Source organism: Epinephelus lanceolatus, chromosome 24 (genome assembly GCF_041903045.1).
Source record: "Epinephelus lanceolatus isolate andai-2023 chromosome 24, ASM4190304v1, whole genome shotgun sequence".
In the NCBI taxonomy this organism is placed as follows: Eukaryota; Metazoa; Chordata; class Actinopteri; order Perciformes; family Serranidae; genus Epinephelus; species Epinephelus lanceolatus.
Window position 1 is genome coordinate 1,516,658 of NC_135757.1, and position 13,220 is coordinate 1,529,877.

General features: G+C 39.0%; 1 protein-coding gene across 1 annotated transcript; it reads right to left on the reverse strand.

Annotated features, from left to right (window-relative positions):
• Window positions 1-882: 882 nt before the first annotated feature.
• Window positions 883-12,830, reverse strand: LOC144461890 (alpha-tectorin-like). Its single transcript, XM_078165767.1, has 19 exons — window positions 12,723-12,830; window positions 12,534-12,578; window positions 11,971-12,062; window positions 10,396-10,614; window positions 10,197-10,280; window positions 9,170-9,278; window positions 8,886-9,012; window positions 7,938-8,178; window positions 6,745-6,889; window positions 6,541-6,640; window positions 6,384-6,443; window positions 5,771-5,970; window positions 4,527-4,649; window positions 3,956-4,146; window positions 3,584-3,735; window positions 3,240-3,485; window positions 3,003-3,159; window positions 2,023-2,138; window positions 883-1,794 (listed from the first exon to the last, which is right to left on the reverse strand). Exons 2-18 carry the CDS (start codon window positions 12,568-12,570, stop codon window positions 2,052-2,054), a joined length of 2,370 nt encoding a protein of 789 aa, XP_078021893.1. The 5' UTR covers window positions 12,571-12,578; window positions 12,723-12,830; the 3' UTR covers window positions 883-1,794; window positions 2,023-2,051.
• Window positions 12,831-13,220: the final 390 nt, after the last annotated feature.

Genomic DNA, 13,220 nt, shown 5'->3' on the forward strand with positions numbered 1-13,220 from the left:
GGAGGGTTGTTGTTATTCCTGCTGGTGTGGGCGTGGAAGCGAGGAGAACTTGTTGAATGTTGTTTTGGTCTTGGTCATGGCGCCACAGTGACCTGTGTTTAAGTTAAGGAATAAAAAGCCAGCAAAACGTGTTTGTGCCTCATAACCTGCACATATATCCATATATAAGATCTGGTATTAAGGCAGAGCAGGTAGGCACACCAACATTTGGCTGGTGCTACACCATCATGGAGGTTTAAAAAGCAGTCTCATGCCATCATTATAGGCTGCGTTAAGTCTTTGCTCTTCCTGTAGGAGTGCCACAAGTGGGCAGTATAAAAAGAGCTATGTTCACATTAACCGAGCACATGCTGAATTTGCGCACACAACTTGTGACACTGTCTGTAGATATCTTTATGTATATCAGATAAATCAATGACAATATAATAGCTGAGATATTTAATCTCATTACACACTTTAAGAGCAACACCAGATAAGAGGAATTCAGGAAATACTGATTTTCTGTCTTTCTGAGAACGCTGTTCTCTGACTAGATAAAAATAATCAGGCCAAGTGCAGTTTGCTCTCCTCCTCTCCTCACTTTTCTCTCCTTTTTCTGTTTTAAATCGCCACATAATAATTCATATAATTATCTTCTAAACACGCTTTAAATATTCTTTAAGGATGCCGCAGCGGCTGCAGCTCAGTGCTCTCTGTGCACAGCCTGTTAGAGCAGAACCAAACCGCATGCCACATTGGTTTAAATGAATTATTATCGCTGCGGTGTGCACTAACCACATCATCTGGTCACACACATACACACACACACTCACACACACACAGGCTGAGGTTCAAGAAAAAAAAGATGAATGAATAAAAGATGAACAAATGAATGACTGAGACTTGTGTTTTCCCACACCCTTTATTGATTTTTTTTGGTCTTTGTTTTGCTGACAGTAATGATAAAATAGTAACGGTACAACAGCATGTCTCTGTATTATTTAACTGACAATCATTAATCTACCAACAGTCACCATTTGAACATTCACATTCACATCAGGATTTTCCTTCAACTGGATCTTAAAACTTTCTCGCTGTCTTTCAGCTGAAACTTCTTTTTACTTCATGTCACTGAAACAGAAATTTGTGTTCCTTCATTCACTGGGTAGCATTTAAGCTGTGTACATTTAAAGTAGGCAGGTGAAATTAGATTAAAGAAGAAATTAAAAAAAACACAATCGTGCAAAAGTTTGTAATCTGCTGCCACAGAAGCTTCTGTCTGAGAGGACGACTCCATATGTTTGAATGCTCTTTGATGCTTTCAGGGTTTATAAAGTCCTCTTTACAAATAAATCCAGTTACACTGATGTAGTTTCATGATAAAGTAAGTTCATTTCATTCTTCTTCTTCTGGAGCCAAAATGATTTCAAATACATCAAATGTCTGAATTAAACTGTTTTTAATCTCTTTTAAAATAAAATTGAAGGAATAAAAAAATATATCAATAAAACAACTGATTCCAAACTTTTCCACAGCAGTGTATATTTCAAAAGAACCCACAGGACCAGGAAGTAGTGCATGGACTCAATAAAACCCTCTAAACCCTTCATTGATTATTTTGTACTTCACTGGACTATACTTCAATTATTTCACCACAGATTATATATGCATGAATCAGTGGGTCGAATCAGCAGCCCACGGATTCTGCAGAGATAATAAACGCCATCTCAGGTGGATGAAACGAAGATTATCTGCCGACGCTGTTTCACAGCAACGATAACTTCTTGTTAGGATGAAGCTCAAATCAGGAATCACCTGAGAAGACAAAACTATGATGAGTCATGGTTTAGACTTGAAAGATCAAATATCTAAGTTTGTCGTTTAACTTTCTGCTAATGAGAGGATGAACCCTTTTTGAATTAAGGACCTTTCCTCTAGCGCCACCTGCAGAACAAACTCTACATCTTTAGCTCCAAGAAAAGCAAATCAGCTCTGACTTCAACAACAAATTAATTCCTAAAAAGCAAATATACTTATACATACCGTGTAATCCATCAGAAGGGAAGCTGTCTTTAATTATTCCAGGACATAGAGATGCGGGCCGAGTTTCTATCATATTTAGACCTGAAAGATCTGCGCTTCCTTTTACTGCCACAGGCCTGTAAGACAGACAGGACGGTCAGGTGTGTTGGCTTCACCAATGTCAACACTTCTATACTCATTGACAGTGCACATTCTTTAACCTGCATTATTCTTTATTTTAAGACACAGGGATATATGTTTTATTTCTTAATCATACTTTTTAACAAGACGATCTTAATTGAAAACTGGCTGAAATATTTTTAAGGCACTGCAAATTTTTCAGGGCAGAAATGTTTTGTAACGGATTTGTCTCATCCCAGTCAGCAAAATAAATAAATAGATGAAATGCATCAATGGCATGTACGTTTCTGCAAACCACGCATACGTTGCACAAAGTTATTTTGTACAAGGGCAGAAATTCTATTTCATTGTTGGGGGGGACAATAAACAGAAGTATTTCTCAGGAGCAGTTTTCGGAGGGGACCAACACAGTTGAGGTCAAATTTACTGTTGTAACACATTTAAATGGAACCGGCATGGTCAAATGTATTTAATAATTATATCAAAAGTGATAATAATGTTTAGAACAGCATCCGTTGTGAGCAGTGGTCTGCAGATTGGCAGGCAGCATCCACCATCCCCTCCACCTCGATATACTACGTCACTTTAGAAACGCTGAAATGGATGAAATGTGACGTCTTTGTGTTTTGTAGAAACATGTAACGTCAGCATTTTCTTCTGGTAACTGGGGTGATCAACACTTAATACACCACCTAGCTCCACCTCCAACTATGCTGCTGCTCACACATTAATGCATCACTGCTAATAATCCTTTAATAATAGTACTGTGAAAGGAACCATACAGTGTAGTGAGTACTTTTAGGTTGGTTGCTGTTAAGTTTTACGATGTTGTTTGTGAGTATTTCCTCCACCCCTCTTACCGGATCGCATTGTTCCTTCTCAGGCAGGCACAGCTCCACCTCACAGTTCAGGTTGATCTTGCCACTTTTCCCAGTGAACTGGAACAGGTTGAAAGAGAAGGAGTTGGACGTTTGCACCCCGTTTCCCTCCACCTCCACCGTCGAGTCATCACCACATCTGCTCAGAAACCGGAAAACACACATGATGACATCAGCAGCATCAACAGTTGATCCATACAGCCTCTGACAGAGTCTCACCTGTCAGTGATGAGGCTGTACGGTGAATCGCCAACTCCTGCTTCCTCGCTTTCTGCTGAGCAGGATTTGGTCACTAAGACAACCTTGTTGGAATCCAGCCCTGTCGTCATCAGCGTCACATAGATCTTCTGGTTCAGGTGGAGGTCAGTGTTCTCATCAATAAGGTTCTGGTGCTGGCTGTCAGTGTACGCGCTCATCGTCAGTGAGAAAGTAAAATCTCCAGAAGTAATTGTCTTCTTCACAGAGCTGCAGAGCACACACACAAACACGCACACTTCAGCCGTGTTAAACTTCAACAAGCTGCACAGAAATGACCAGCTGGAGCTCAGTCGGCCTCCACACACCTGTCCACGATCTTTAAGGTCACTTGGTTGAGCTCAGGGAGTGTGTAGAGGCAGGAGAAATCGATCGTCACTTGGTCATGGCGAACGATAACGTCATTGGAATAGTCCTGAGTTGTGATGGTGTTTGCATATTTCACGTTGTTGCCCTCTTTCTGTATTGTGACATGAGCACAGATATAATTTCAGATGAAAGAACATTTTCTTCTGGCGACTGAGCTGCATGGTAAAAGGTTTGTTTTTTCATCTGCATATGACATGGTGAATCCAGCCTGAGTCAAAATCCCTGTTGTTTATATTTTATTTACATTATTTCTCATGGAAAGTCTCCACCTTGAATATTCCAGAATTCTGCAACCCTAGGAGAGCACCCACCGTAACCTCCGTCCCACAGGTGTTGCTGCTGTCATCGAAGTGGAAGGTCACCATGTTGGTCGTGGAATCAAAAGTACCAGTGCAGTCTGTCTGCCTGAGGTGTAGGGTGGTGTGGTCGATGCCACTGTCCTCCAGCAAACAGTTTGCCATCGTAAGAGTAGCAGTCTTTGTCGTGCAGGCAGTTGGTTCACCTGAACACCCAACAGGACAAAGACGTCAAAATATCACCATCTTCAGTATGGGTCTATTTGAGCCATCTAATCAGTAATAGTTTGTGCTGCTGTTGTCTCATTAATAAAATAAAATGTCTTTGATTCTGAGCTGTTATGGAGGCAGAAATACTCCCAATTTTTAATCAACTACAAACCACAAAATCCAAACAGCTGTGCCTCTGCCACATGTTTGCCTAACTAAAATCAATTCGGGTGTATCAGCAGGTGAGTTAAATGCTCCTCTGTTCTGTGTCATTGCCTTCCTCTGAGAGCACTCTGCACAGTTTACGCAGAATTTACTGTAAAAATATAATCCAAGGTTCCCCAGGTTCTTTCATGCTACAGATGTTGCACTGTACCGAAAGTATCTGGGTACTGGTCGGCATACAGGGCCCGGCAGAAGCAGCGGGTTCCATCCGTCTTATCACCACAGAACTCGTGGTCAGCGCAGTGCTGGCTGTGACAGGGATGAGGGTCAGATGCTACAAACAGACAGACAGACAGACAGACAGACAGACAGACAGATGAGCTTCACTCTCAAATGAAGGATGAATGACATGAACAGGACGCTAAAAAGAAAAAAAAAGAAGAAGAAAAATAACCAACTGGTCGTGGAACATTTTTAATTTAATTTATGTGCTGCTTTATACTCGACTTACTTTGACTTTGATTCCACTTCATTTATCTGACAGCTACTTGTGACATGTAATCTTAAAAAAATGTGATGCATCGTCTGTCCTGACCCTGCGTCCTCGTTTGAGGACATTGCATTTGGGTTTACTGCATCTTATATGTCATTCTGCTTAACTAAGACCTGTTGTCCTTGATCGTAGACACTTTTTTTGTGCCATCTAGTGGTAGCAAAAGCACAGTACACCAATCCATGTTTGAACAAGATGGTGGCCATCACTGCCAAGTCAGTCTGCAGCCGATCCGACACAAAAGTGGACCTGATCAAATGTTATGGCTGAAACTTGATGATTTACACTAAATAATGTCTGTCGTTTGATATGGAATTCAGATTCCAGCAATTGTGGCAACAATGACAAGCTAAGACCCTGTTAAGTAGAAAGTACACGTTTAAGGACATACAGATTTTACTATTGTCTCATTAGAGGACATTGGGACTCTATCATTGGATTATTGCAGCCCTTCACACAGGCCAATTAGGTGCGACAGACCGTTCCTACAGACAATGGGACACTCCTATCTTGGAGTAACGAGTGGTGAAAATTCCTACAGAGTTGAACAAATCACAAGGCGTCGGGACATTTTTTTTCCTCCAAACATGACAATGCTTAGTTTTTTACACTTATCACGTGTTAATAATCCCGAACATCAGCTCCAGTCTCAGGAGGATAAATATTTTAAACTCATGCTGTACACAGATCTTCACATCATGAGCTTCAGCATTAAAATTGAAGGTTGTGGACGGTGTGTTTCACCCCAAGTCACTCTGTTTCTGTCGAGTTCATTCTACTTTCTCTGGTCTGTATGATTAGAAATAGTTTCAGCTTGGAACAGCAGGGGAAATCATTTCAGTGTGATCTCGTCTCATCCCATTGCATCAAAAACAATAAAGAAAACTGAATGATGATCTTACAGCAGCCCTCTACTGAGCTCCAGTCCAATGTGATGTCGTAGGACAGTTTGCAGGACTTGGCATAAGCCTCAAAAAACTGGCATTTGTGACCGTCCCCATCTGGGTAGTGGCACAAGATGGATTTGCAGGCACTGATGTAGGACGCTGTGGCAATGTGCTCACTGCAGGAATCGAAGGGAGCCTGGTTCAGGAGTTCACAGCTGTTCCAGCCATGCAGAGAGGAAGAATGAGAGTAAATTAGCACTTTTCTGATAGTTCAAACATTCATTCATAAAATTGACCCTCAACATTCTAATGCTGCAAAGCTTTTTATTAAACCAGTATTTCTGCACAGTGGCAGATAAAGTTTAGGCTAATATTATCAGTTCACATTTCACTATTCATGGAATTAGATCCCAGTAGTCCTGTGATCCAAACATGTCCAATAACTGCAGAGCATCGTAAAGTCCAACAGTCAGAATGTAATAACAAAAGATAGATGTTGTTTTTTTTTTTCTCCAAAAAAATTACGTCTAACAAAATGTTCGGCTTCAATCCTCTTTTGTTAATGTTTAGCGTTTCAAAAACATTCTTACTGTGGTCAAAAACATGTTCTGATATGTTCAGTTCTTACTGAGTAGTTATGGGCGCGCAGTCTGGATCATTGCTGTCGTCGGTTTGTGCAATGCCACATCTGGGGGGACACAAACAACACATTGAACTTAACACCTGAACAAAATCAATAAAGAGGTTGGTGTCAGTTAGTGTATCAAGTTAAGACTAAGTCATACTTAGAGTCACTTTCAGAAGACTTGAGGTCACTGAGGGTGGGGGCGTAGTTTGTATCAGAGGGGTTACCACACATGCCCTTGACATTACTGTCAGTTGGTCCTGGTCAATGTGAGGAGTGACATAAAGACAAATCAATGAACCCTTGACATAATAATCACTTCTGTCATTATTATAAATATATAAGAATTTATAGTTTTCTTTACCTGACACATGTGCACTGTAGCCATCATAGACGACTTCCAATGAGGTGCCGGGAACCTTGAAAGTAACTTCGTTCTGTACCTTGCGGATCTCCACACCGTGCTGGGTGTCAAACTGGTCGGTGAGTGTCAGTGGGTTACCATCAACCTACATCACAGAAGATAAGTGAAGGACACACTGGGTCAAGTGTCTGAAATATATCCATGCATGTGCTCAGCATTTGGAGGTGCATTCGTGTCAATATTATTTGTGTGAACTGATCGACAACCTGTGTGTAAATGTGTAATCTGTAACTTTAAAACGTTTTCTATGAATACAAACAGCTCTACAAATACACAAACAAATTATCTACGAAAACATTTAATTGACACATAAATGAACTCAATTTGAGAATATCTTCCCAACATGACGACTTTCACACAGATATTTCTGAATCTCAATTCTACACGTGTTTTGTTTGTTTGTTTGGTTGGTTGGTTGGTTGGTTGGTTAGATCTATTTCATATTCACAAAATAGTTTTTTGAGGAAGATGTTTTAAATGTACAGATTACACATTAACACACAGGTTGCCGTGTCTCCATATTTGCATGTTCCCACTTAGATTGTGGATTTTGAGATTTTTTATCTATTGATTTATTCTTGCACCATTATTTACATTTCACATTATCTATATCCACGAGGGAAGGGTTGTAATAAAAATGGTAGTAACTTTCCAAATGACGATTCTATAGTCTTTATCATGTATTGTTATATATTTGGTACAAAGGGTATATCAATAAAACACGTCTCTGTACAGCAGACATCACAAAGTTCACCAGTATTAAACATCAGGTGTGAGGAGTGTGAAAATAAAATCTAATTAACGACATGAATTAATACTGACCAGTAAATACCTGACATTTGAAAGCTGTGAAAGCCACAGAGTGGAACTTTTAGATTACTGTTTCATAGAAATAAATCATACACTGATAACTTTGTAGCATCAAATAGAAATGCTTGAGTTTTTCTATTTGATGCTGCTTAACCACTCTGTCTCAGAAGGAAAGGTGCCAGCGCACATGTCTCCACTTTGAATAACTCCAGGCATGTACTGATCATCAGTGATGGATCAAACAGAGAGCGTCTATGGTGGATCTTTGACACAACTCCATAAACACACTGTTACTTGCTTTGAGCTGGATTGTTGTAGCTTACCTCAACTCTTCCACCTTGTTCCACATAGATCTTTGTCCCCGACACTTGAAATATCAAGTGGTCCAAAAATGCCACATCTTTACGTCGTCGTTCCTTGAAAACTGCCACCAGCTCATAACTGGAGCCTGATGAAGGCTTCAACAGAATGTATGTGCAGCGATCTGTGACTTTGACTTCATTATTGTTGAAATCAATGATAGAAGAACCAGTCACAGTGCACACTGCCTTGGGTGTAACACATCTGATGGAGAAGAGAAAGAGACAGATATTTTGTGACTTTTTATTTCTGAAACCAAAATCCAAAGACAGAGAGATATTTTATCGTTTGAAGAGGTCTTCTCCACTGCTGATAAAGTTAAGTGCTTTGAACTGTAAGGGCCACTCCACCAATTATACACATAAAGATTTCAGTCTGTGGAAACACTTGTATAATGTCTATAATAATTTCTCTCTGATAACTCTTAAATCATAAATAGGTCTTAATAATACATATCTTTATTTAGACCAAGCTGGGACCATGGGGTGCTATTGGGTTGCCTTATGGAAAATGAGGTGTTTTTTAAGCTTGATTCTGCTGCTCTGATTAAATCATTCCTTTATCTTTAATACTTAGGTACAGCTGGAGCTCCTCTTTGATGACTTAAGTATGTCTAAAATGGTGACCATGAGTGAAAAGGACTATCTGTATCTCTGAACTTTGAAGAAATATATCATAATAATAGCTGTTGTCACAAAGGTCAGTGTTTACGACCCTAACCCTTCCAGACAGATATCCAGACAAAAACAATCTTGAAAAAAGTGGATAGATTTTTTTAAATCAAAAAGATCCATAATAATAATAATTCTCAGGTGATGTTTGTCTGAATACAAGTCGCCTTCAGTCCACTTCATCGAAATCAGTTGGTCAAACCTTTATTCAAACTTCAGATATAAAGCAAACATACGTACGCGCCAGCCACGCAAGTCTCAAAAGTGTCACAAGCATATATTGGCGTGGCACTTCCTGATGAAACATCGCAGGTTACGTCAGAGCAGGCAGAGCTCTCGTACATACCGTCACGTTTCACAGCAATCCCTGGGAGGTGATGGGAGGTTAATGAAATTAGTTTAATATAAAACTTCATCGAAATGTAAGAAAAGGAAATAACAGTAATTTTAAATGATCACAGTTTAGTTTTGAGGATCCCTGAAGAGTCCCAGTCTCTTCTTTGGGAAACACCACGTTTACCTACCATTATATCTGCATCCACTTATGTCTATGTAGTCTCCAGCACTTAGACTTTGGGGAGTAAAAAGTTTAGAAGCCACAACACTGCCGTCACTTCTTGCAGTCACCTCAAACTAGAAAAAGATGAGAAAACAGTAGACATCCAGGTAAACACTGTAACACTGAGTGAACAGTTTCATACTTGAGTGGTGGCTGTATGACCAGACGCTTCAGTTCCTACACAACTTTTTTGGCCACTTGAGTGGAAAAAGAGACCACAAACAAACACGCAGCCAACCTGGTCATGTACATCCAATATTCAGTCTACCTTTAGCTCTGTTCTGGTCACTACCAACTCCTCGTTAGCTGCTAAATGTTTCACTTGATCATCTGCTGGTGTCTGAATGTTTGGTGCTGGGCAGGTGTCGTCTGTAGTGATAACTCTCTGTGCGTTTACACAATGAGTGACCACTCTCTTTTTACACTTATGTTCAGAATACATTTTGGTTCCCTGAAACTGTGAGACGGTGTATTAAATGAAGTCTAACATGGATGTAAATACCCTACAAAATAAAAGTTGAAAGTCAAATACTACATGAATGTGTCACTGCATTATTGTTATATCACTGTGTTGTATATTATCAATGAGAAACTCTTTAAAATTAAATTCCTAAATTGCTTATCCTCACAACCAAAAAATAACATGGTTTGATGGTAATGTGTTATTACCTATGTAATTAAAGTATTAGAAAATTTAAAAAAAAAAGATATTTGTAAATGACTTCATAGACAGCAATAGCAAAATTATGACCTTACAAAACATGTCACAAGTATCCGGTCCAGTATGCATACCACTAGTATATTAAAAGAATATATACATATACATATATTGTATCAATATCCTGTGAACTCTGCAGTGATTAACCTCTCGCTGAATGTTGGACTCTGACATCACAGCCTGAGGTCACCATCAAGTTCAGTTGCCATAAAGCAGATTGGTTTAAAGACAAAAGTTATCTCTGAGACCAAAGTTATGTCTTACATATACTTACCGAAGAAGGGACATCTGCAATCATATCCACTGCTTGAAATTTTAGAGCTGCTTGTGAGCCAGCTTGGTAGAGTGTGAGTTGCACCTGAAAGCATCAACAGACAAGAAACAGGAAATATCAGGAAATGACCATCATTTTATTTTCTACAAAATGTTCAATAGTCAATTAATCTAAAATCTTAAAATGAATGATGACTCACGTCTTGGGTGGGTGATTTGAATTTCAGCACAACATGGCAGTTTGCGTCTTCTGTGATAGTTGAAAAAAACTGTGGCAGTGACATAGACTCGGGATAGCCTATCTTCTCGATGGTGGAGGTTAACACAAATCCCATAAAAATGCAGTCCTCTGTAATTTCAGATGATTGGTCATCTACAAAACAAGCCAAAGCTGTTTTATCTTCTGAGTTTACAGCCACCTGTGAAAACAGAGAGACGCCATATATGAAGTAACAACAATATTAAGGGTTTTCAAGACAGCATTTGAGTTAAAAACAGCATCTTTTCATCTCATCAAATATGTCAGTAAAGGATTCATTCAAAAATGTGCTCTGTGATACAATGTTATGTTTTTTAATCTATGTAATTACAGTTTTTATTTTCTATAATTACTGCCATTTCTAACACTGGATAGTTTTACTCGTTGTGGCTAATAAGAGTTAGACAAAGTTCTGTTTTATGGCTCTTTTTGAAGCTCTTGAGGGTTTCCTGGAGAGGGAAAACACAATATTCTGAAAATGTTGTTTCACTCAGCTCTTACGTTGAGTTTAATAACAGATTTCTGGAGGAACTGCTCCATTTAAACCCAAGTAACGAGTCTTTATTCTTTCATTTCATATCTTTCATCTGTTATTCTTTATTTTTTTATACAACAGCATGTTGAATTAAACACTTGTCTGTTGACAAGTTGCACATTTTTGTAATTCAGCTGACCTGCTACACACAGACCAAAGACTTCTGGTTACACTCGCTTAGCAATTAATTGTGAGCTATCAATTGTAAATGTACCTACTGAACTCTTTAACTGAAAGTGCCTCGTAACGTGGTTCTTCAATGAGGAAAATATGGGAAAGTTATGAGGAATTTACCACTTAGATGTCTTTTGAATGTAACAATGAGACAGGAAAATTCACTCTGTTGATACTATATTTTAATTATTAAGCTTAAGATAACAGGTCACAGTATTACTCTGCTTTAAGAGACACAAGCCACTCTGTCAAGAGTCACTGTCTTAACGCATCAAGGCCCTGACGTTTAAATAAATGTTAATTGTGTCAATTTACGATGTCATATAACAGGTTATATGAAGACTTTACAGGCTACCCTTTAGTATTTAAAGTCATAAAATTGGCCCCACTTTTACCCTCTTGCTGTGAGGCGACAGTGCTAACCACTGCACCACCGTGCATTAATTATATTATTCTGAAATGGCCTGCTCTGTATGATGAGCACTTTAACTTCAGTAAAATTTTAAATGCAGGTTTTGTACTTGTAACAAAGTATTTCTACACTGTGGTATTACTACTTCTACTAAAGTAAGACATCTAAAAACGTGCCCCACTGCTGGCTGCTGGTTGTAGCTTCATATTTACTCTACAAACATGACAGACTCAAACTTCTCTTTGAACTCTCAGCAAAAACAAACAAAAAACAAATAAAATCTGTGATAGACATGTTAGCTAACAGACAGTCATCAGCAGTCAACCAGTCTGTTTGTTAGATAACAACAGTAGAGGAAAAGATGACTTTCTCAGAAATGTTTTAATATCACTCACATTTATCTTGGAGTATAGTATTCCATAATAGTTGATGGAACAACTGCTGATATCAAACTCTTCAGCCTGAGACGGATGAAAGCTTGCAGCAACTACAGCATGAATATAAAGGAAAAAGAAACATTCTGCATCAAGACCAACTTTATAATTCAAGCTTCAGACATTCATCCGCACAGTGAATTCTGGGTGTAAAACACTGAACCAAATATTTTCCTTCAGTGTGAATTACAACAGGAGGTGGCTTCATTCTAACAGCAGTATTTCATTCATCAATGTAAGAACTAAAAGTTAATAAACTTGATCAATGAAATAAAATTGCCCAACTTGACTCATGTTAATTATGCACCCTTGATTCATTCATATTGACACATTTGGTTTAAAGGCAGAAGTGAAAAAGCTGCTGTGTGACTATCTCAGCTTTGAACCTTTGCAGTGTCACTGTGATGGATGCAAAAAGGATTTTACCTTTAAATTAATTTCGCAGGAAATTAAGGTCGTCATTAAATGTCTTTAAAATAGAGGCTATATTCCAAAGCACTGAAAACTTTTCAGTGGCTGCTTACCTGCCAGCAGGAGGAGCAGTGCACCTGGCTTCACCATGATGGAGCCTGGGAGATACAGTTCACATAGTAGGTGGGAAAACACGTTATTTAATCCCTTCAATAAATTACAACCAAAATGATTCTGTAAGTGCAGAAGCATCTTCTACATGAAGCCAGGCAGAGACGGGAAAAGAGTGCATCTTATCTTACCCTGTGGAGGTTGGGGGGAGCAGCAGGTGGGTGAAGCTCTGCAGGTGGAGGTGGGTGTTGAACCGCTCTGGGAGGTTTCAGCTCTGGGGCAGATGTGCCTGCTGTGTCTGTCTCTGCCTCTTTTTATGCAGTTTTTTAAAATCAGTCACGCCCCCGAAAGCGACTTCCGGAAAGCTTCAACTCACCAAACTGGCTTTGTGCGACCTTTAGCAGTGACAGTAAGAGCGACTGCTTTTTACTATTTTTGAGAAGCCCATGATAAGATATTCTCCTGTGTGACCTGCTTCATATGACAAAAGTAAACATTGTTCTACCAAATCTCTAAAGGCTTTTGATGTTTTTGTTGTATGGTGAATGTTCCGGTCCAATTCACTGAGAAAACAACAACAAAAAAACAAACAAAAAAAACCCTATAAAACAAATATTCTCTGTCAAATATGCTGAATTCAGCAAATATTATGGGTACAAAGTGTCTTTATTTATTACTATATATTATTA

Excerpts from the sequence above, each read along its gene's own strand:
- LOC144461890 (XM_078165767.1), bottom strand. The coding sequence starts at position 12,570 with ATGGTGAAGCCAGGTGCACTGCTCCTCCTGCTGGCAG. Across the intron at positions 4,147-4,526 it reads CCAGTACCCAGATACTTTCG|GTGAACCAACTGCCTGCACG; the intron begins GTACAGTGCAAC and ends TTGGGTGTTCAG. Across the intron at positions 3,160-3,239 it reads TACAGCCTCATCACTGACAG|ATGTGGTGATGACTCGACGG; the intron begins GTGAGACTCTGT and ends GTTTCTGAGCAG.